Genomic DNA, 22489 nt, shown 5'->3' with positions numbered 1-22489 from the left:
CACCCACTGCCTACAGCCTGGCACTGATCCCCCCCCACCCGCCTGTCATGGGACCTCCCCACCTGCCACCCCCCCAGTGACCTCCCCTACTGAACCCCAGCCAGGCACAGACCCCCCCCAGCCTGGCACAGCCCCCCCACCTGGGCACAGGACCCCTGCAGCCTAGCACAACTCCCACACATGCTGCCCCCCAGCCTGGCACAGACACCCCACGTGCTGCCCCCCAGCTGGGCACAGGACCCCCGCAGCCTGGCACAACTCCCACACATGCTGCCCCCCAGGCCAGCACAGACCCCCACATGCTGCCCCCCAGCCCGGCACAGACCCACCACGTGCTGCCCCCCAGCCTGGCATAGCCCCTCCAACCTGCTGCCCCCCAGTCCATCACAGACCCCCCCCAGCCTGGCACAACTCCCCCACCTGCGCCAGCCGGGCACAGCCCCCCCACCTGCTCCCCCCAGCCCGACACAGACCCCCCACCTGCTGCTCCCCAGCCGGGCTCCCTGCCCCAGCGAGGCCCCCCGCCCGGCCCGGCTCGGCTCGGCTCGGCTCGGCCTGGCCTGTACCGAAGCGCTGCGAGCGGACGCGTCCCCCCGCTCGGCCCGTGGCCTCCAGCAGGCGCAGGTGGGGGAAGAGACGGGACAGCCGCTGGGCAGCGCCGAGCCCCGCCAGCCCCGCGCCCACCACCAGCACCCGGGGCCGGGCCGCGCCGGCCGCCTCCATCGCTGCGCTGGGCTCTGCAGTGCCCGGCCCGCCCCTTCTCCGCCCCCGGCCCGCCCCGCCCCGAGCCTCCGGCCCCCCCCGCCAACCACGGCACTGGGCAGGGCGGCGCAGCGGGGCCGCATGCTGCCCCGCCCCCCCCCCCCACAGCCACCCCCCAGCAGAGCTTGGCTCAGAGCAAGACAGCGAGCAAGAAAGAACCAACGTCAAGTCCCTCCGAGGAGGTGCCCCGGGGGTGGCTGCCCCAGGCTCTGCATGGCCAGGGGAGGCTGGGAAGTGCCACGCGCAGAGACAAGGAAGGCCCAGCACCCTGGTCTCACTCATGCTCCTGCCCGCCCACTGCTGGGGACAACTGCCCCCCTCCAGAACCGGAGCAAATTGTCCTCCCCTCTGGCCCAGCCTCGCTGCCAGTGGGCGCCTGCAGCCCGCCGGCCCCACAGGGTGAGCCAGGCTGGGCCTGGGGCACAGACACAGCTAGCATGCAGACGGCCAGGCTGCCTGCTCCCACACGCTGTCTGTGCGTGCCCCTTTCACAGGCAGCTCCGGCCTGCCCAGCAATTGCAGCTGGCACAAGTCTGGGTGTCCCCAGGAGCTCTGCTTGCAGCCCAGGCCTTGTGCCCCCAGACATGCCAGGCTGCAGGTGAAGGGGGCACACAACTGGCCTGCAAGCCTGGGATGCTGCCTGCAGCAGGGGGCAGCCCTCGGGCCCAGGCGCAAGGGAGATGAGTCCTCCAGCCTCCCCCACCCTCTCAAGCCGAAGTGCCAGAACCACACAGACACCAGCTGGCTGTGCGCCCATCAGTGCTTCGGCTGGCAGCAGAGGTCCCGATCCCTCACAGCTGAGCTGAGAGCAATAAGCTGCAGCGTACACACTTCCAGGCAGACCCACTGCCCACAGCCAGTGTGATGGGGTGGAGGGAACTGGCTGGGCCCTACCAGACTAGGCTTGGCCCAGGGCTCAGTTGCAGAGGGTTTCGCACAGGTGATGGTGGGCGGCAGCTGTTCCCGGCCTCTCTGCTGGGAGAAGCATCCTCCACTTAGAGCCAGCTGCCTCTAACCATTGCTCGGTATGGGGATGCAGGGCAGCTGAGCCACCGTTGGCCACCGGGGGCGCCACGAGCCAGGACGTGAGGGGTGCCTGGGGGTTCTACGTGAGAAGTGTCCAGGTGGATGAGCCGAAGGTACGTGGTCAGCTTGAGGGGGTTCACTGCGAGCTGCTGGGAAACAGACCCAAACTGTGGCAGCTCCCTCCTCACCCAGAAAATCTTCCTTTCTCAGAAAACTCCCTTTGGAGGGAAACGTCACCACGCCCCGGGGCTCGTCCTGGCCTCTGGGACCCTCGGGGCAGGGGTCCTGAGCCGTGTTTCATGCAGGCCGAGGCAGGGCCCTGAGCTGAATGCAGCATGCCCCCTGCATGCAGAACCCTGCACCAGCCTGGAGAGGGGTCAGGCCTGGACAGGAAGCAGGATCCTGGCACAAGCCCTGTGTGTAACCCCAGCTCCAGAGCTTGTGGGCTGCACAGTCCCAGGGCCGGCGCTCCTGCTGGAAGGAGCTTGCTTTCCTCTCTCCTGGCTCTGGCCGCACCCCCTGGGAGTAACAATGGGGGTCCTCCATTCCATATACAGCGCGGATGGGGACTATAAAGGTGCATCTTAAAGCAAAACAACATATGGTGAGGAATTTCCTCCCCATAAAATGAGTGTAAATAGATAGGAGTAGGAATTATAAGAGCGTAAATTTTGCCTATGTGACCATGTAAACTCTAATGTACCACGCACTGACCGGAGCAGACATTTAAAGCAGCTTATAAAGAAGCGATGCCAGGCCCCCAAACATTTTGAAACCACTTTCATCCCTGGGCGATATTTTGAATTTGCTGTTACCCTATGTACATTTAAAGCATTTTAAGTGAAGTTTATAGAAATGATCCTAACCCAAAATACATTTTTAAACTATTTTTATCCCACTTGCAGCACTTTTACCTTCCGTTACCATGCCTCAATTTAAAGCATTTTAAGCAGCATTGAAGGAAATGATCCTAACCCAAAATACACGTTACATTATTTTTATCCCACGTGCAGTATTTTCACTTGCCTCTACCGTATATGCATTTAAAGCATTTTAAGCAGCATTGAAGGAAATTATCCTACCCCCAAGTATGTTTTTAAATGGTTTTTATCGCAGGTGCAGTCTGAGACAGAGGAGAGTCGCTGAGGTTGCTGGGAGCGTACGCTAGTTTTCCCTTTCCTTGGCAATGTAGCAGCTGAAGCGTGAGAAAGCTGTCCGTTGAGTTCCTCAAAGTTTCACTGGGGTAAGTGCACAAGGACTTGGATGGGAGCGAGTGATATCGAGGGCTGAGTGTGCACAGCAAGCCCTGCATTTCCTGCTGGCTGGGAGAACTGGGCTCAGCCTCGCTCTCCTCCGGAGCCGCTTCTGAGAAAAGGCCGAGGTGCCCAGTGCTGTACAGAGCCACTTGGATTTCCCAGAGCGGAGCAGAACCCCGGACCTGCCCTTCCTGGAGAGCGCCCTGCATGCCGCCGAGGGCTGGGACAGCCAGACGGAGTCCGGGACTGCTCATGTGTGGGTGTGAGCGTGTATGATGTGTGCCGGTGTGAAGGTGCTGGTAGGTGCATGCAGGCGTGACTGGGTGTGTGCAGGTGTGAACGTGTGCACACAGCGCATGTGTGCAGGCAGGCATAGGTGTTTTTGTGAATGAATACAAGTAGGTGTGTGCACGCAGGTCGGAGGGTATGCATGCACGTGCAGGAGTCAGTGTGTGCATGTGGCCCTGGGTATGTGTGCAAGGGTGCACACACAGAGTACTGCCGGTGCACACATACAGAAAAGTACTGCACGTATGTGCATGCACACACACAGGGGAGTACCGCATGTGAACATGCGTGCACACATATGGAGGAGTACTGCACATGTGCACGCACACACAACAGAGTACTGCCTGTGCACATGTGCGCACACACTCAGAGGAGTACCGCACACATGTGCACACACAGAGGAGTACCGCCTGCACACATGTGCACACACACAGAGGAGTACCACACACATGTGCACTCACAGAGGAGTACCGCCTGTGCACATGTGTGCACACACAGAGGAGTACTGCCTGTGCACATGTGTGCACACACTCAGAGGAGTACCGCACACATGTGCACACACTCAGAGGAGTACCACCTGCGCACATGTGTGCACACACACAGAGGAGTACTGCACACATGTGCACACACGCCGAGGAGTACCACACGTGTGCATAGTCAGAGGAGTACTGCACATGTGTGCACACACTCAGAGGAGTAGCGCACATGTGTGCACACTCAGAGGAGTACTGCCTGTGCGCATGTGTGCACACACTCAGAGGAGTATTGCACATGTATGCACACACTCAGAGGAGTACTGCACACGTGTGCACACACTCAGAGGTGTGTCAGTTTGTCCCCTAATTTTCAGCCCCAGAGCAGCTGCCGGCTCTCTGCCGGTGTGCTAAGTGAGACCCACCGCCCACGTGGGAGAACAGCTGGCCCCCATGCCCTGCCCTCGCTGGCCTGGCACAGTCTCACTGACTAAACTGCCAGCTGCGTACACCGCCCTGGCATGGTGCCCGGCACTGCTCCTGGATCGGGGCCCTCTCGTCGCCATTGGCCACAGCCGAGGGCTGGGGGGCGGGTGTGTCTCCTTTGCCGCTGGCACCGCCTGTCCAGGGGATGCAATGGGGCTGTTCCCCCAGCGCTGGGGCAGACACCACGGCCCTGGCGTGTGCTGAGCACCGTGGCCGGGCCGAGCACTGCAGCACCGAGGGCAGCACCCCGGCGCGGGCAGTGCTAGCCAGGCCAGGCTGTGTGTCAGAGAGCCCGCGCTGCAGGGGGCCCAGCCAAGAGGGAGAGCCGCAGAGCCTCCATCTCTCATCAGCCTGGTGCCCACACCCACGGGCAGCCCCAGCCGGCCCTGGGGCCCAGCTCACGGCCTCACACAGGCAGCTGCCTCACTGGGCACTATGGAACTGTCCCCCAATGAAAGGGGGCACGATCACATTTCACTGGGGCCTGGGATGTTGGGCTGCCCCCTGCCCCCGTGGCTCTGGCCCCTGCCTGCTGTTACCTTGGCAGCCAGCACCAGCTCCCAGGCAGCACAGGGGGCCAGGCAGTGATCCCCACCACCCCCTGCCACTCACACGGTCCCGACTCCTCCTGGGCGTGCAGCCTAGCAGCGACAGCGGGCCCAGGGCTGCACCCTTAGCTGCTCAGCTGTGCAGAGAACCTGTCCTTCCTCCAGCCCCTCCTGGGGAGTTGCAGGGTCGTGGGCATAGGGTCAGCCTTAGCCTTGGCCAGCCTGCCCACCCCTGCAGCCCCAGATCTGCTTCCTGCTGGCAGGCTCAGCTACATCCACAGGGGCCCACCTCTCCCGGGCTTCTCGTGCTGCGGCTCGACCTCGGCTGGACTCCAGCACAGAGCTGGGAGGGGGCAGGCTGGAAGCTGGGGGAGCCAGGGGTCTGGGCAGCCCTAGGGAAGGGCTCACCCTGCAACATTCCAGCCCCGCTGCCCGACAGACCCGGCGAGGATCTGTCCGGCCAGGCCTGCCCTTTGCCAAGGCATCCGCTTTGCAGCACAGACCCTGGGGCGAGCTACCTGCCCCTGCTGGGGAGCACCTCACTGCAACGGGGCCCCAGGGAGCCACTCGGTTCCGGAGCACTCCCTGCGTGGCCCTGGCAGCCCTTATACAGCCGCTCAAGGCAGGGAATGGGAGGCAGCCACCTCTGGGGTGGAACGCAGCATGGGGCAAGGAGTGAAGAATAACATACCCCGTTGAAACCGCGGGGGCCATTTCCTTTGGGGCCGTGTTGGAATGGGGTTGGGGCACGCGGGGTGATGCCCCCGCCCAATGCCAGGAGACCGCGAGTCTCCCGCCACGGGGAAGAGCAGCCCCTCTCCGCTGTCTTTACACAGGGCGTTTCACGCTGGGCTGGGGCTCAGCACTGCCCATGGCGCAGGGCCCTGCAGGCGCAGGCGCCCAGGGGCTCAGCTGGGTGACGGTTACGCGGCCAGGAGCAGAGGAAGGGGCGGCCAGCGGAGTGGGAGCTGGAGCAGAATCAGGCCCTGCACGCGTGACAGCGGACACGGGCTCCATGCTCTGTGCCCCCGTGGCGTGGCAGGATGAGCGCACGGCAGTGGCAGCACAGGGCCGGCTTGGCCAGCCTGAGGACGTGCCGCTCTCCTGGCCCAGGCATTCACAATGTGCGCCACTGCCGGGGCGCAGGACAGGGGAGCTAGGCCCTCTCCTTTCCTGGCTGCAGGCAGACCGGCCAACACAGACCCCGGGCAGCACGCAGCCGCTTCCCCTCTCTCTCGGGTGCTGCTCGAGCCGCCGAGAATAGCCGCCCTGGGGGGGAAGTGGGAGGCCAGGCCAGCCGCTCCCGCCTCCCTACGTGCACTGCAGCATGACGGGGGCTCCACAGAGGAAGGGCTCCCCCCTCGCTGCACCACCGGCAGCTCCACAGGCGCTTGGGCGGGGGACAGCTCGACATGGCCCGAGTCACGTCGGAGTGAGCTGCTGCCTGCCTGCGCCTCAGCCTGGCCACCTCCAGAGCCCGCAGCGGGACAGGCCCCCCGGCGCTCAGCGCCTGGCCCAGTGCCACACTGAGTGCAGAGCAGCTGCAGGCCCCCAGCCTCTGCTGCAGATGGAGATGCACCCAGGCCCAGGCCGCTTTGGGGCTCAGCTCTCTTGTGCTGCTCCGGGCCTGCCTGGCAATTGCAGTGTGCATGCCCTGGGCACCCTCCCCTCAGCGCCACGCTGCTCCCCGGCTGCCCACTGCGCAGGACAATGGAGAGGGCCCCGCTCCGGCCTGTGGCTCCTGTGTACCAGGCCTCAGGAGAGATCCTCCAGCCCTCTCCTCTGCAAGCACGTCAGCAGGACCTGCTCCCTGGGGAGGGCCTGGCCTGGGCAGTCTAGGGCATGTGCTCCCTCCCTGGGGGTGCTGGCTGGCTTGGTAACCCTGTAACATCCCTGTGGAGAGAGGGTCCCCTGGGCAGTACCATCCCCTTGAGGAGTACCGCCTGCACACGTGTGCACACACACAGAGGAGTACCACACACATGTGCACTCATAGAGGAGTACCGCCTGCGCATGTGTGCACACACACAGAGGAGTACCACACACATGTGCACTCATAGTGGAGTACCGCCTGCGCACGTGTGCACACACACAGAGGAGTACCACACACGTGTGCACTCATAGAGGAGTACCGCCTGCGCACGTGTGCGCACACACAGAGGAGTACCACACACGTGCACTCATAGAGGAGTACCGCCTGCGCACATGTGCGCACACACAGAGGAGTACCACACACATGTGCACTCATAGAGGAGTACCGCCTGCACACGTGTGCACACACAGAGGAGTACCACACACATGTGCACTCATAGAGGAGTACCGCCTGTGCACATGTGTGCACACACAGAGGAGTACCACACACATGTGCACTCATAGAGGAGTACTGCCTGTGCACGTGTGCACACACAGAGGAGTACCACCTGTGCACACTTGTGCACACACTCAGAGGAGTACTGCACATGTGTGCACACACACAGAGGAGTACCACACACGTGTGCACACACTCAGAGGAGTACTGCACACGTGTGCACACACTCAGAGGTGTGTCAGTTTGCCCCCTAATTTTCAGCCCCAGAGCAGCTGCTGGCTCGCTGCCGGTGTGCTAAGTGAGACCCACCGCCCACGTGGGAGAACAGCTGGCCCCCATGCCCTGCCCTCGCTGGCCTGGCACAGTCTCACTGACTAAACTGCCAGCTGCGTACACCGCCCTGGCATGGTGCCTGGCACTGCTCCTGGATCAGGGCCCTCCCGTCGCCATTGGCCACAGCCAGGGGCTGTGGACAGGTGTGTCTCCTTTGCCGCTGGCACCGCCTGTCCAGGAGGTGCAACGGGGCCGTTCCCCCAGCGCTGGGGCAGACACCGCGGCCCTGGCGTCTGCTGAGCACCATGGCTGGGCCGAGCACTGCAGCACCGAGGTGCTCCCTCCCTGGGGGTGCTGGCTGGCTTGGTAACCCTGTAACATCCCCGAGGAGAGAGGGTCCCCTGGGCAGTACCATCCCCTTGTTCTCAACCACTGCCAGCTGGGACTGACTCCAATGGAGTGGTGCCCATCGACACCGCCTAGGGATCTGGCCCCTGGACTCCACTGGAGTGTTGTCCATTGCTACTGGTGAGGGTCTGGCCCATTGACTCCAATGGAGTATTGTCCATTGATACCGTTAAGGGTCCGGCCCATTGACTCCAATGGAGCGTTGTCCATTGATACTGGTGAGGGTCCGGCCCATTGACTCCAATGGAGCGTTGCGATTTATGCCAGCTGGGATCTGGCTCATTCACACCAGTTGGAATCTGGCCCATTAACTCCCCAGGGCCTATGACTGGTGGACACCAGCCGGGGTTTTGACCCCGTCTTTCCATTAAAAGGGCGACTTTCCTGTTTGCAATTTGAACCCTTTGATATTTGATATACCCCCTTGCCCCAGAACTGACAGGGATATGCAGCCTGAGCTCAGACCCCTCGGCCAGCGTGGCACAAGGGCACTTCCAGTTCTCGGTATTTCATCCCCCGAAACACTGGGAGGGTTTGAGGATTCCCACCCAGAACTGACGAGAATGGAACCTGGGCCACAAACACCCTCGCGGCGGGGAAATTTGGCCCACTGCCAAGGGCAAACCCAGCTTTGCTCCAGAGGGGCCGTTCAGGCCAGAGGTTTTGCAACCACTGGGCAGACTGCAACCCTCCAACGAGCTCTGGGGTGGAGCCAGCTCAGCGCTGTCGGGATTGTTTCAGCCGCCTGTTGTGTTCCTGCAAAAATAGATTTCCAAGGGCTTTTTCCATAGCGCCCTTCAAAACTGCCAGAGCCCCGGGACTGGCTGTACCCAAGGACAGCAAACCTCCTCCATGGATTTGCATGAAGCGAAGATTCCTTGGAAAATCAGTTATAAAGAACCTCTGCTGGGACCATAATCTAAGAGAGAAACATTTGCTGAGAGGTCACTGAAATTACCCAGCCCCTCCCTCTGCTAGCCTGTGTTTTTCCTCCGAGGACACCCCGCCCTCTGTCTTCCTGACTTCGCCTTGTTCACTGCAGCTTCTATTTTGGGCAGCTGCTGGCAGTGAGTTACAGCCACAGGCAGGAAGGTATAAATGCAGGCGGAGGGAGCAGAGCTGTTGAGTAACATCCTGACCTTGATTCAGTACAGCCTCCGGCAAACGTGGGGTTGGTTAGACAGCTCGCTGGCCCTCCCTGAGTCACAGCAAACAGAGGCAGTACCAGGGACTTCAGTGCACTGCTAGGACCTCATTTCCTAGGAAGGCAGCAACTTCCCCCGCTCAAGGTAAGATGAGAACATGCTCTCTTGGCAGCAATAAAGTCAGGGGTGTGCGCTGGGAGCTGTACTACTTGGTATCCTAACAGCTCGGTGAGTGGAGGAGGAAAGGCCAAGCTGGGCTGCTCCAGCACGGAGCGAAAACCCAGGTCTTTTGGAGCTTGAGCCCTAAAGAAAATAGCCACCCTGCCTGTCCGGCTCCAAGGGCAAAGGGGCCCCATTCTGCAGCATGGGAAGGAACCCTCCGACCTCAGTGCTAACCGGCGGGAGCAGCTGGGGAGCCGGACTGTCCAGTTTGAAAGGACGGCAGCTTTGCCAAAGCCTTGGTTGCTTTGGGTCCTGCCATGGCCTTAGGCAGCTGCAGCTGAGGAGGCCAAGCTGTCTTTGGCTCCCCTGGGTTAGAATCATAGAATCCTAGGGCTCGAAGGGACCTCAGGAGGTCATCTAGTCCAGCTCCCTGCCCAAAGCAGGAGCAACCCCAACAAAACCATCCCGGCCAGGACCCTGTCAAGCCAGAACTCAAAAACCTCAAGGGATGGAGATTCCACCACCTCTCCAGGCAACACATTCCAGTGCTTCACCGCCCGCCTGGGGAAATAGTTTCTCCTAATATCCAACCTACTCCTCCCCTCTGTAACTTCAGACCATTGCTCCTTGTTCTGCCATCTGTCACCATGAGAACAGCCTCTCCCCATCCTCTTTAGAGCTCCACTACAGGAAGTTGAAGGCTGCTATCGAATCACCCTCAGTTTTCTCTTCTGCAAACTAAATAAGCCCAGATCCCTCAGCCCCTCTTTGTAGGTCCTGTGCTCCAACCCCCTCATCATTTTCATTGCCTTCCACTGGACCTGCTCCAAATGCATCCACATCCTTTCTATACTAGGGGTGGGGGGCAGGTGGGGAGCAGGGGTGGGGGCAGAACTGGATGCAACACTCTAGCTGTGGCCTCACCAGCGCTGAGTAGAGGGGAATAATAGCTTCTCTAGATCTGCTGGAAATGCTTCTCCTAATGCACCCCAATGTGCCGTTAGCTTTCTTGGCTACGAGGGCACTCTGCTGGCTGATATCCAGCCTCCCATCCACTGTCATCCCCAGGTCTTTTCTCCTGCACTGCTACTTAGCCAGTCAGTCCCCAGCCTGTAACAGTGCTTGGGATTCTTCCGTCCCAAGTGCAGGACTTTATGCTTCTGCTTGTTGAACTTCATCAGATTTCTTTTGGCCTCATCCTCCAAATTATCTAGATCGCTCTGGACTCTACCCCTATCCTCTAATGTAGCTACCTGTCCCCCTAGCTTAGCGCCATCTGCAAATTTGCTGAGGGTGCAATCCATCCCCTCATCCTGGTTATTAATAAAGATATTGAACAGTACTGGCACCAGAACTGATCTCTGGGGCACTCCACTTGAAACTGACCACCAGCCAGACATTGAACCATTGCTTGCTACCTGCTGGGACCTTCCATCTAGCCAGCTTTCTATCAACCATACAGTCCGTGTATCCAATACATACCTCCTAACTTATGGGCAAGAGTATTGTGGGAAACTGTATCAAAAGCTTTGCTGAAGTCAAGGTACCTCACATCCATTGACTTCCCCATCTCTGCAAAGTCAGTTACCTCATCACAGAACCCAATCAGATTGGTCAGGCAGGACTTGCCCTTGGTGAATCCATGCTGACTACTCTTGATCACTTTCCCCTCTTCCAAGGGCTTTGAAATGGATTCCTTGAGGATCCCCTCCATGATTTTTCCAGGGACTGAGGTGAGGCTGATGGGTCTATAGTTCGCTGGGTTGTCTGTCTGTCTTTTTTTAAAGCTGGGCACGACATTTGCCTTTTTCCAGTCATCTGGGACCTCTCCCGATCTCCAGGAGTTTTCAGAGATAATAGCCAAAGTCTCTGCAATGACGTCTGCCGATCCCCTCAGAACCCTTGGATGCATTAAATCCGGACCCGTGGATACGTGTACAACTAGCTTTTCGAAACAGATCTTGACTTGTTCTTTCCCCACTGACGGCTGCCCACCTCCTTCCCACACTGCACTGCCTAGTGCCGTTGGCTGGGGATGACCTTCTCTGTGAAGACAGAGGCAAAAAAGCATTGAGTACGTCAGCCTTTCCCACGTCATCTGTCACCAGGTTACCTCCCTCATCTGATAAGAGTCCCACACCCTCCCTGATCACACTCTTACTGTTCACATGCCTGTAGAAGCCCTTCTTGTTACCCTTCACATCCCCTGCCAGCTGCAGTTCCAATTGTGCTTTCACTATCCTGATTATACCCCCGGGCATTCTCCAGCCGTATGTTTACACTCCTCCTTAGTCATCAGGCCAAGTTTCCACTTATATGCATCCTGTCTGAGTTTAAGCTCACCAAGGATTTCCCTGCTAAGCCAAGCTGGTTGCCCACCATATTTGCTTTTCTTACGGCACATCAGGATGGCTTGTTCCTGTGCCTTCAGGAAGGCTTCTTTAAAATACTGCCAGTTCTCCTCAACTCCTCTCCTCTCCATATTAGCTTCCCAGGGGATCCTGCCCATCAATTCTCTCAGGGAGTTGAAGTCTGCTCTTCTGAAGCCAAGGGTCTGTATTTTACTGCTCACCTTTCTCCTTTTGTCAGAATCCTGAAATTCACCATCTCATGGTCGCCTCAGCCCAGGTTGCCACCCACTTCTGTTTTTCCTACTAGTTCTTCCCTGTTTGTGAGCAACAGATCACGTTGCGCACGGCCCTTGGTTGGGTCCTTCAGCACTTGTACCAAGAAGTTGTCCCCAGCATTCTCCAGAAACCTCCTGGACTGTCTGTGTGCTGCTGTATCGGTCTCCCAGCAAATGTGCGGGCAATTCAAGTCTCCCAGGAGAACCAGAGCCTGTGATCTGGAATCTTCTCTTAGCTGTCTGAAGTAATGCTCGTCCACCTCACCTCCCTGATCTGGCAGTCTGTAGCAGACACCAGCCGCATTACCACCTCTGGTGCTTCCGCCTCTAAGCTTAACGCAGAGAGTCCTGGCTGGCTTTTCTCCCTGTGTGTACTGGAGCTCTGAGCAATCATACTGCTCTCTCACATACATTGCAACTCTCCTTTTCTCTCCTGCCTGTCCTTCCTGAATGGTGCATGCCCTTCCATGAGCGTGCTCCAGTTATGTGACTCATCCCACCAAGTCTCCAATATCCCAATCACCTCACGCTCCTTTGACTGTGCCAGGGCCTCTAACTCCTCCAGCTTGTTTCTCAGGCTTCTTGCATTTGTGTTATTGCAGGACTCCTGCAGCTGGGCAGGGCGAGGGATCCCTTGCTCCCTGGGCATTGTGTAAGGGCCCGGGGCGGCAGGAAGGACCGGGGAAAAGACCCAAGATAGCTGGGCAGGCCCCAAGATAACCCTTCTCTGGCAGGCTGGGTGACTGGGCACTTTGTAGTCCAACCGCCCTCCTGCTGTGCGACAAACAGAAAAACAAAAGCTTTGTTCACCTGCTCCGGCTGCTCCAGGCCATGGAGGTGTGGAGAATTTATTCCCGCCTCCATTGGGTTTCACACGGCAGCCTTCTGGGTGGCCCACTGGCAGTGGCCTCTTGAGATGGAGCACACCCTGCGATCCCCTCTCTGGGGCTGCGGCCGGTGCCCTGACTCTGCGTCCCAGCTGTGAGACGGGACACCGTGCTGCCTGGGCTGGGACTACCTGAGCACCTCAGACCCGGGGAGCACCAACGGGCTGCTGGCGCGCTGGGATGCAGCCCCAGGCAAGGCCAGCTGCGGGCTGTCTGTGCTGGCGTGGCTGGGTGCGCCAGCCCACCAACATTAGGTACTGGAACAATTGACCCAGGGGTCACTGTCAGGGTTCCCTCTAACTGTGTCCATCCATGGGCGGAATAAATTTTGTTGTGTGCAGCAAGGCATGTGGGGATGTGCACCACCCATAGGGGGACACGCTGCCGGCTGTGGGCGCTCTGCTAATCAGCTGGGTGGCACCTGAATCTCTCCTGCGCGGCCGGCCAAGCGCTCAGCTTTCAGGGAGCGCTGGTCCTGGTCGATTCTGCATCCCTGACCCTGCTTCAAGCAGGCTTGGCTGGTTCTCTGCCTATGACGCCTGCCCTAGGGATTATTGTGGGGCAGTTCTCCAGCCTGTGCTCCACAGCAGGTCAGGCTGGCTCACACCAGTCCCTTCTGGCCTCGGATCTGTGGCTTTCCTGGGCGTAAGACAGAGGTGGAAAAAGTACCCCCAAAATTACTTGAGTAAAAGTACAGCTGCTTTGGGGGAATGTGCTGAAGTACACCTCTTCCCTGTCCCTCTGGAAAACGACTTGAGGGATAGTACACCCCCCCCCGCATGTCACATCATTATTGTACTCAAGTATCTGCACTTTTACTCAAGTAACTTTTGGGGTACTTCTCCCCCTCTGGCATCAGACACTTCAGCTCACGGCAGGCGCACACTCGCAGGGCCTGAGCTTGCTCCCAGGGGAACGGCGCCATCCGGAGTAGGTGGGGAAACTGAGCCCAGATTGGCCGACGTGAGCGGCGGGTTGGGGTGTTCTACCGATGCCCAGCCACGCGTCTCATTCTCTCACCCTGTCTTTGCAGCATGCGAGCCAGACGGCGGATCTCCAGGACCGACCTGCCCCCGATCAGCGAGACGGGGGAGCTGCTGGGTGCGGGAGGGAGCCCTGTGCAGGCCGAAGAGCCCCTGGCCGGGCTGGAGGAGTACGTCCGGTCCATTAGCCAGCTGGCCCAGCCCCCCTCGCTGGGCAGCGGGCTGCCTTCTCCTTGCCCGAGCAAGCCACACCGGCCCCCGAGGGCCCGAGGGAGAGTGGCCTGGAGTGGGGTGACGCCCCCGAGCCCCGAGGAGGCGCGGGGTAACGCCGCGTCGCTGCAGGACATCACAGCCCAGTTCAATGGGCAGCACGGCCCCCAGGGGCCCCCCGGCAGCGCCGACCCGCTGGCCTGGCTCTTTGGGCTCTCTGAAGCGACGGAGCAGAGCCCGAGCCCCAGGAGACGGGCGAGTCCTTCTCCCTGCTCATCCCAGAGGGTGGCCAGCGCCGGCTGCCCCGCGGCCACCCCGCAGAGCGCCCGGGGCAGCCTTGGCGCTGCCAGCCACCCCGGCAGCACGGCCCCGAAGCCAAGCGGCCCGGCCCCCGCTCCGGAGCGGAGATTCCGCTGGCAGCGATGGCGCCGACGGCCGGCTCTCGCCAGCGGTGCCGTGCGGGGCAGGCCCAGCCGGGCCCAGGGTGCCCGCCTGCCCGTCATCTACGAATTGTGACGGACTCCAATAAAGCTCCCGTGGGAACGCTGCACCGTCCAGCTGTTCTCTGGGCGCCCAGCCCAGGGGTACGTGCCGCTCTGCCCAGCCCCGCCCCAGGCCAGCCGCTGCCCAGTCTCCAGCCGGCACCCACAGGGCCGGGCGCAGGGCAGCCGGGGCTCTCCTGGCACCCAGCAGGACACTGCCCCGGGGGATAGGTGCACGTGCCGGCAGGGAGCAGTGGTCACGGGCAGGGCCCTGGTTCAGTCCAGCTTCGGGCTAGGGCCTCCGGTGCTTCCTCGCTCGGCAAAGGGGTGAACCGGAGGGCAGTGCTCAGCCCTGCTGCAGTGCCCCTGTCCTGCATGGCCTCTCATCCCCACCCCGCCCCTCCTTGTCTCCTCCGTGGTCCCTCCTCCCGTTGGGCTCCGACACAGCCCCCCCCGCCCGGCTCACCCCTCTGCCCATGCCCCCAGCCTAGAGGGTGGTGCTCTGCTGTCCCAGGGGCTGCTGCTTCTCTGGGGGGCTGGGGAGCACTGGGGCAACCCGGCAGCCAGACCCCCAGCTCGGGTGCCCTGGAGTCCCCCCCGAACAGAGGCCCAGGCCTGGCTCAGGCTGGCCCCACAGAGGGGAGCCGAGGGTGGCTGCAGCGCCGAGGCGGGCGCAAGGGGCTGGGAGCGAGGGGCTCCCCGAGGCACGTGTCGCACGTGTCGCACGCTTGCGGGGCCGACGCAGTCCCGCTGCACCGGGGCAGCCCCAGGCAGCCAGCTCCAGGCAGGGGGGAAGTTCGCACAGCTCGTCTGGGGAGGGGAGAACTTCCTCGGCCCCGGCTCAGCTCAAACCTCCCCTTCCCAGAGCCAGGCTGGGACCCACTCGGCACGGGGGGAGCGCTCCCCCGGAGCTGGGCGACACAGCCCCTCCTGCAGGCCCGAGGTCAGAGCACCCGGCCGGGCCCCTGGCCCTGCAGCGATGGGTGCAGGATGAGAGGCCACAGCAGAGGAGCGAACACAAAGGCCCTCGCCAAGGAACGTCTTCGTTAGACCAGCTGGGCCCGAGCTGGGGGGCGGGGGCAGTACCCACTCTGGACCCGTGGTGGGTGCTGAGCCTGGTGCCACCGAGCCCGGCCAGCCCCCGGTGCACCGTCCTTGGGAGGATGCTGCTAGGTCACTGGCTGTGCTTGGGGCTGCCTGCCCAGTGAAACGCGCCCCATCCCGATTCCACAGCCCCCCGCCCCACCTGCAGGGCCTGGACCCCTCCCTGGGTTGCTCCCTGCTCTCCAAGCATCCCCTGGCCCCGCAGGCAGGGGAAGGACTCGAGTGTTTGCACTGGGGGGCCGGGGGGGGCTAGAGGCCTGCAGGTGGTGGACACTGTCATTAGGGAACCCCCCATCCACATCTGGGCCATCACCACCTCTCTGTGCTAAAAGCCTGGCCACTGGGGCACCCCTGCAGCCTCACATGCCCCAAGCCACTCATGCAAGGGCTGCTGGTCCAGGTGCTTCAGTGCCGGGGGACAAGCGCTCAGCCAGCCCTGGGGGGCAGAGCCTGCTCTTGCCAGACACTGCAGGGCTGGCACTGGGGCAGCAGCAGAAGGCAGGCCCGTCCTTCCACCTGCAGCCCCCATGCAGCCTGTGTAACTGCCCACAGGGGGCTCAAACCTGGGACCTCAGTACAGGAGTCTCTAGAGCTGGTGCTAAACCCAGCAGCTGGTCATCTAAGGCTGTCGCAGAGACTGATTCTTCCATCTCTGTGCCCCCCCCGTGGGCGAGTGACCCACACCAGCAGACGCGCCACCAGCTCGTCCCAGTGCCACGCCTGGGGCTGGGTCACCGTCCTACCCTCCTTCCTGGGAACGCTGACAAGGGGAAGGGAAGCCGGCCCAGCGCCACAGCTGGAGTTCCCTGCACTGCCACAGCCCGCCTGGCTGTCTGAGAGCGAGCGTGCCTGAGCCTCCGTCCCCCACCCATCCAAGGGGCAACAGCCCCACCAGCCTCAGGGCCAGGGTTAGCACAGGGGGATGCAAAAAACCAACCCCCACCCCAGCAACCCCATCCCACCCCCAAAACCAATCCCCCCCCACGGCAAACCCATCCCACCCCACCCGCAACATGAGGGGCCTCCCCACCCCTGGCAGCCACTGGCCATGTCTGGAGAGAGAGCGGGCGGAGAGAGGGGTGATAACACCCCAGGACCTTTCGCTTCCGCCAGGCACACACTCGGGGGACACCTGCTTGTTCGTGGGCAAACAGCTGCTGTACATTCAATGGTTTCGACCCATGGTCGCCTGAACTGCACCGGGGGCGCCCTGCAGCCTCTTCAGCTGGGGCCAGAAAGTTTTAACGCCCCGTTCCCCCACGTATTGTGATCGTGGCGCAAATCTTCACCACCGAAAAATCCCGTCCGGGCACATGAGTTTTTGGGCAACTGACAAATCCCTAAAGAAACCAGCCAGGTCCTTGCCCTGCCCAGGGCTGCGCAAAGACAAAGGCCTCAGCAGCCGGGCCAGGGCGGCCTTGGAACAGCGAAACATGACAACATTCTGCACCAAGGAAAATTGTTCTCCCTCCGAACGTCCCTCTTTTTGGATCGACTGAAATGTTTCCTCTTGATTTTGGCTTGGTTTTTCCGCCCCCCGACCTGTTTTATCTGGTGACAGAGCAACAGTCCCAGCACCAGACCAGCAGAATAAACGGACAGACCTGCCCCCAAGCGTTTGCTTGAGGCAAAGACACGGGGCCCGGTTTGTTGTGATGTCACAGCAGGAGGAGGTGGGGATCGTGGGACTTGCCCCGCTTTCCCCAGAATTTCAGTCGTGGCCTGGAGGAGCACAAGACCTGCGTAGCACTATTATGGCCGGCGGGAGGGGGAGAGAATATTTTGCTTGGTGGACATTCAAACCACCCATCGCCCTGCAAACGGGTTCTCTGCTCTTGCTCCAAACGCCCCCCACAATGCCACACAGGGACAACAGACTTGTCAAAGAAGCCTAGGGCTGGAAGGGACCTCAGCAGGTCCTCTCGTCCAGACCCCTGCCCAAAGCAGGAGCAACCCCAACTAAATCATCCCGGCCAGGGCTTTGTCAAGCTGGGACTTGAAAACCTCATTCCTGCTCCCCTGGGCCGTGTCTACACTTGGCCAAAATTTCGAAAGGGCCGTGCTAATGGCCAAATCGGACAATACAAATGAGGTGCTAAAATGAATATTCAGCACCTCATTAGCATGCCGCCAGCCGCTGCACTTGGAAAGTGCCATGTTTCGCTCACGTGCGGCTCGGCTACACGCGGCCCTTTTGAAAGGACCCCGCCAATGTCGAAATCCCCTCGTTCCTACCAGCTGGGGACAGAGCCTTGCTTCCCGGGGTCGGCCTCTCCCTGCTTAGCCCTATTGCGTGTGTCCTGTGTAAATGCACTTTAGGTTTTTGTTGAGCCAGCTGTTGGTAGCTCAGCCTGTGCTTGCGGGAGGGGAAGAACTGCCTTCGCAGGCACCCAGCAGGTGGGGTGAGACTGTCCCAGGGCTGGCCCGGGCTGCTCAGCTTAGAATAGCCCATGCAGCGTGCAGAGGAAGCTGACCAGCTGCTGCCTCCACCTCCTTTTGCTTGGGCATGGTGACCGGCGTGACAGCTCTGCACCCTCGCAGCAGAGCAGGTCGGCAAACGAGCAAAGGAGCAGCTGACAGGGATGAGGGGATTTCAACGCTGGCGGGGTCCTTTCGAAAAGGGCCCCATGTAGCTGAGCTGCGCGCGAGGGAAACGTGGCACTTTCAAAGTGCTGCCGCCGGCGGCATGCTAATGAGGCGTTGAATATTCACTTCAGGGCCTCATTAGTATTCTCCGATTTGGCCATTAGCGGGGCCCTTTCGAAATTGTGGTCTAGTGTAGACACGGCCCCGGTGTCTGGAAGAGGGTAACACCTCGGTTTGCACTAAGCCAGGGTCTGAGCAGCTGCTTTCTCTCCGACGTGCCCCATGCGTGATGGAAAAAACCATTGCTCAGCCGGGGCAGCTGGGCTCTGCCAAACCCAGAGCAGGGCCTGCTGGGTCTGGGCTAGGGAGGGCTGGGGAAGCAGCTGGCTGCTCGAGAGGGGTTGTTGGCAACCGCCCGCCGTTTGCTCGTTTGCCGACCTGCTGTGAGGGCGCTGAGCTGTCAGGCCGGTCGCCGCACCCAAGCAAAGGGAGGCAGAGGCAGCGGCTGGTCAGTTTCCTCTGCACACCGCGTGGGCTATTTTAAGCTGGGCCAGTCCTGCTGCTGTGCGAGGCCCTTTGTCAACAAGGATGCAGCTGGGGAGGAAGCAAACAGCCCCTTGGTCAGTACGCGGTGAACTCCTGGCCAGGGATGGTACATCCACAGGCCGCTTGCCAGCCAGCTGCTGTGCAGCTTGTGACCTTGTATCCTAGGTCCTGGGGGTGAAGCAGGGGCGGGCCACCTGGCAAGGGTGTACTAGCAATTGGTGGGCTTCAAAGGTCAACTACCGTGGCAGATGGGTGCAGTGTGAGTGCCGCTGCCCATTGCCCTGTGCTGCAGCGAGGGGCCAGCCATGCGTACCCCTTTCATTAATGGCAGGTGACCACCAGCAGGCCCAGGTTCAGTTCCTCGGGGATTCTGTGAATAACGCAGCCAAGCAGCCCGAGCCACTGCCCAGTAACCTGGGACAATCTCACCCCACCTGCTGGGTGCCCAACCGACCGTGCATTCACACAGGACGCATGCAAGACGGCTGAGCAAAGGAGAGGCAAACCCCATTAAGCAAGGTGCTGTCCCCAGAGTGTGCTGAGCCAAGGCCCTTGCTTAGAGCTCTTTACCTGCATGCCCCTGCTTATTGAGGGTACCTCTGCCTCCTCTCACCACTCCCAGTGCAGGCCGGTCTGTGCCAACCTGGAGTTCACAGGCACGTCAGCATGGAGACACTTGTCGCACTTGGGCAGGATCGCTTGCTGGCTGCTTGCCGCCCCTTGTCCACTGCGCTGCGCCAGCTGCCCCTTGTGGCTGCTTTGTAGATTTGGCTCTCGGCAAAAGCCTTTGGTTTTAGCTCTCAGTGGCTCTGGGCTGGGCCTGCCCATAACAATCTCGCGATCTGCCAGGGCAGATTCTCACAGAATACTACAGACCCCAGCCACGGTTAAGGCTTTAGTTCGACCTTTGAGCAGAGCGGGGACAGACTAGTCAAAGCAGACTTGTGTGTAAGCCCAGAGCCCTCCCAGCTCACTCAACTGCTACTCACACCCTTCTGCTCCACAGTGTTCTGCTGAGGGGAGCCCTGTGCAATGCACATCTTGCTCAGTGATGATGACTGCCCGGTCGCCCCCACAACAATTTCTAAACTTCCACAATATTTACACTGGGCGATAATTTAAGTTGTGACTTTACAGCAACAAGCTGGTTACAATAGGCAAAACACCACTGCTTCAGGTGCTACCCAGCAGGTCTCGCAAAGAAAGCAACTAATTTTTTCCATTGACACGCCCTGAAACTCTCCCTCTTCCATGTAAGTGATCTGTAACGAACACATTCCTTATGTGTGATGATCTCCCGGCCAGGGACGGTACATCCACAAGCAGCGTGCCAGCCAGCTGGTGCTCAGTGCAGGCTCCTGAAACCATGGGTCTGGCAGGGCACCGGGGGCAGAGATGAGCCACATGGCTGGGGTGCACTAGCCATTGGTTTGATGAGCACCTGTGGAGTGGTGTGCTCCAGAGGTCAACTAACATGGCAGCTGGGTGCAGCGTGGGGTGCTGCTGCTCATAGCCCCATGCTGGCAGCAGTGAGGGACCAGCCATGTCACAACCATTCGTTCTGGGTTCCCGGGGTTCTGGGGAAGCTGTGAGTGAGACACGTTGCTGCGATCCTGCTGGGTTAGTGCAAGCTACAGCTCCATTCACACTCCCTTCTCTCCCACTTCAAAATGGATTCCAGTACCAGGTGGCATAGCCACATGTCTCTCCAGCCTCAATCGCTGCCTGGATTTACAGGACAAACAAGGCTGTTTCCATGTTGTTGAGTCGATCACCGAGCCATTAGGGTTCCAGGGCGCCAGTAACAGTTCCCGTTAGCATATTTAGAATTATAACCAGATTCACAGTTCATCTTTCTAACTTCACATACAAGAATGATCCCTGCACAAAGCTACGATATACACAGTCAGCAGGTCGTAACATTAAAACTGATATGTTACACAAGGTATTCTGGAGAAAGGGTCTTCAACTGATGCTGTTTGGAAGCCATATGGAGGAGGCAGAAGGAGAAATAGAAAGACATTAAGTTGTATGAAGTGCTCCTCTCCAATAAAATATCTTGTTACCCAACAAGAAAAGCCACCAATCCCAGGTGGACTATGGAAAAGGATAAAAGGCTGGGTGCAGCGTGGGGTGCTGTTATCCCCTGTGAAGGTCTGTATCCCAGCGTTCACCCCTTTTACAATACTGGATCATGTACATCTGCTACGTGCCAACAAAATAAAACGGACAGCCTTTGAAGCAGCCGGTTGGGCCTGCTCAGCACTGGGTGGAATTCAAGTTGCTGGCTTGCAGGGATGGTGCACGTGGGCGTGTGTGGGTGCAGGGGGGGAGTGCTGTGTGCCTGTCAGCATCCATACGCCCACTCCCCGCTAGTGCTGCTTCCAGTGAGCTTGGGGGGCATGCTGGGGGGCAGAGCAGGGGAGAACATGGGGCAGGGGGCAAGGCACATGGCCAGTACCCCTGCAATCCCCTTCACCAATCGCCATTGTTAGCGAGTGCCATGTGCCACCCCCGCACTCCACATGTGGCCTGTAGTTCAACCTGAGATTGATTAAACAGCTCTTGGGTGTTATCTGTGGACTTGGCCTGTAAGTGAGACAACACAGGCAGGTGGTGTGTGGATTACAGGAACACAGCCCCAGACGTGTGAGTCCGGGAACTGGGCATTTTAAGCAAAACTAAGTATCTCAGTGTGTTTGATTTCACTGCAGATTATTGGCAGATAAGGCTGCCCAGAAAAAAAAAAAACAACAAAAAACCTATTTTCATGGCTGATCTAGGAATCCACAAAGTCACACCCTTCCTGTTGGACTTCATTCTGGGGCCACCTGCCAGAGGCTGCTCGGCTGAGCCTTAAACCGTTTACAGCACTTTGCAAGAACATACCAGCAGGTCACAGAGAACACTTGAGACTTGTGCTGTCAAAACACAAAGAGTGGCTGTAAAAGTCTCTAAGTATAAAACTGGGGCAGCTTGAGTTCCTCATTTGGGACAAGGAGTAGAGGGAGGTCACGTAACCTGAATTCTTTGAAAGTTGGAGCCCCCTGTAAATAGGCCTATATCCCCAACCAACTCTCACCTGCTCCAGAAAAGGTTCAATCATTCATAGGTCTGCTAATCTTTTACAGAAGGTTTGTATGTGGCAGGTCAATTACATTGTATCTGCAGTTACAGATTTACTTTAAAAGTCCCAGCCAAATAACATCACTTGGATGAAAATGTGCCAGGAAGGACTTGACAAGGTAAAGAAAATCTTGTCTGAATAGCTTGTACTAACTCACCCTGATTCTGACAGACTGTTTGAACTGTGTACAGAGACGTCAGCCATTAGCCTACGTACTATGCTGATACAAATGGAGAGCATCCGATTGCTTTCATAAAAAGAATTGACAGGAATCGAATGGAATTAGGATAAGTATTGTACAAAGTATGCTTTAAGAGTAGCAGTCAAAAACTCATAATTTGCTGATCATTGTTGTCCTGATAAGATATACGTGATGACGTTGTCTATAAAGTTGTTAAGATTGAACTGTATGGGTTTACTAAAACATCTTCTAAGTCTGAGGTCACCGGTCATCAACCAGTTTCTCAGAAATTAAAGAGAAACTGATGTCTCACATGACGCCAAGTGTCAGCAAAACTGAATGGCTCATCCTGTGGTAGAGTCGCCACTCCTGGATAGGAAAGAGACTGGGGGGAAAAAAAACTACATATTGAAAAGGAAACCATTTGAACTGGGGTGGAGGGCGAGGGGTGGCATAAGATCTTTGAGGCATGAGCCTTTGTTAATCCCAAACGACATATCGCATTTGCTTACTATAGAAGCTGCTTTTGAAAATTAAGGTTTGAACTCATTTGTATATCAATGCATACCTGCTTTTGCTTTGTAAATAGCTCTCAATTCTTTTTCCTATAAAATAAATCTTT

General features: G+C 59.0%; 2 protein-coding genes across 7 annotated transcripts in view; one reads left to right on the top strand and one right to left on the bottom strand.

Annotated features, from left to right (window-relative positions):
• Nucleotides 1-11152, bottom strand: part of PAOX (polyamine oxidase) — an 18505-nt gene extending 7353 nt beyond the window's left edge. Inside the window, exon 1 of one of the 6 annotated variants that reach the window (XM_074999947.1) lies at nucleotides 10618-11152. In XM_074999947.1, the coding sequence (XP_074856048.1) occupies nucleotides 10618-11047 (430 nt within the window). In that variant the 5' untranslated portion in view covers nucleotides 11048-11152. Of the gene's footprint in view, nucleotides 1-480; nucleotides 724-10617 lie in introns of those variants that run through there. The other 5 variants (XM_074999945.1, XM_074999951.1, XM_074999948.1 and 2 more) reach the window with 5 other exon arrangements.
• On the top strand, nucleotides 8404-22489 carry DEPP1 (DEPP autophagy regulator 1). Its single transcript, XM_074999952.1, has 2 exons — nucleotides 8404-9117; nucleotides 13682-22489. Exon 2 carries the CDS (start codon nucleotides 13683-13685, stop codon nucleotides 14355-14357), a length of 675 nt encoding a protein of 224 aa, XP_074856053.1. The 5' UTR covers nucleotides 8404-9117; nucleotide 13682; the 3' UTR covers nucleotides 14358-22489.

Source organism: Carettochelys insculpta, chromosome 7 (assembly GCF_033958435.1).
Source record: "Carettochelys insculpta isolate YL-2023 chromosome 7, ASM3395843v1, whole genome shotgun sequence".
In the NCBI taxonomy this organism is placed as follows: Eukaryota; Metazoa; Chordata; order Testudines; family Carettochelyidae; genus Carettochelys; species Carettochelys insculpta.
The sequence above is the reverse complement of the archived record's forward strand: the minus strand, read 5'-3'. Positions and strand labels throughout refer to the sequence as shown.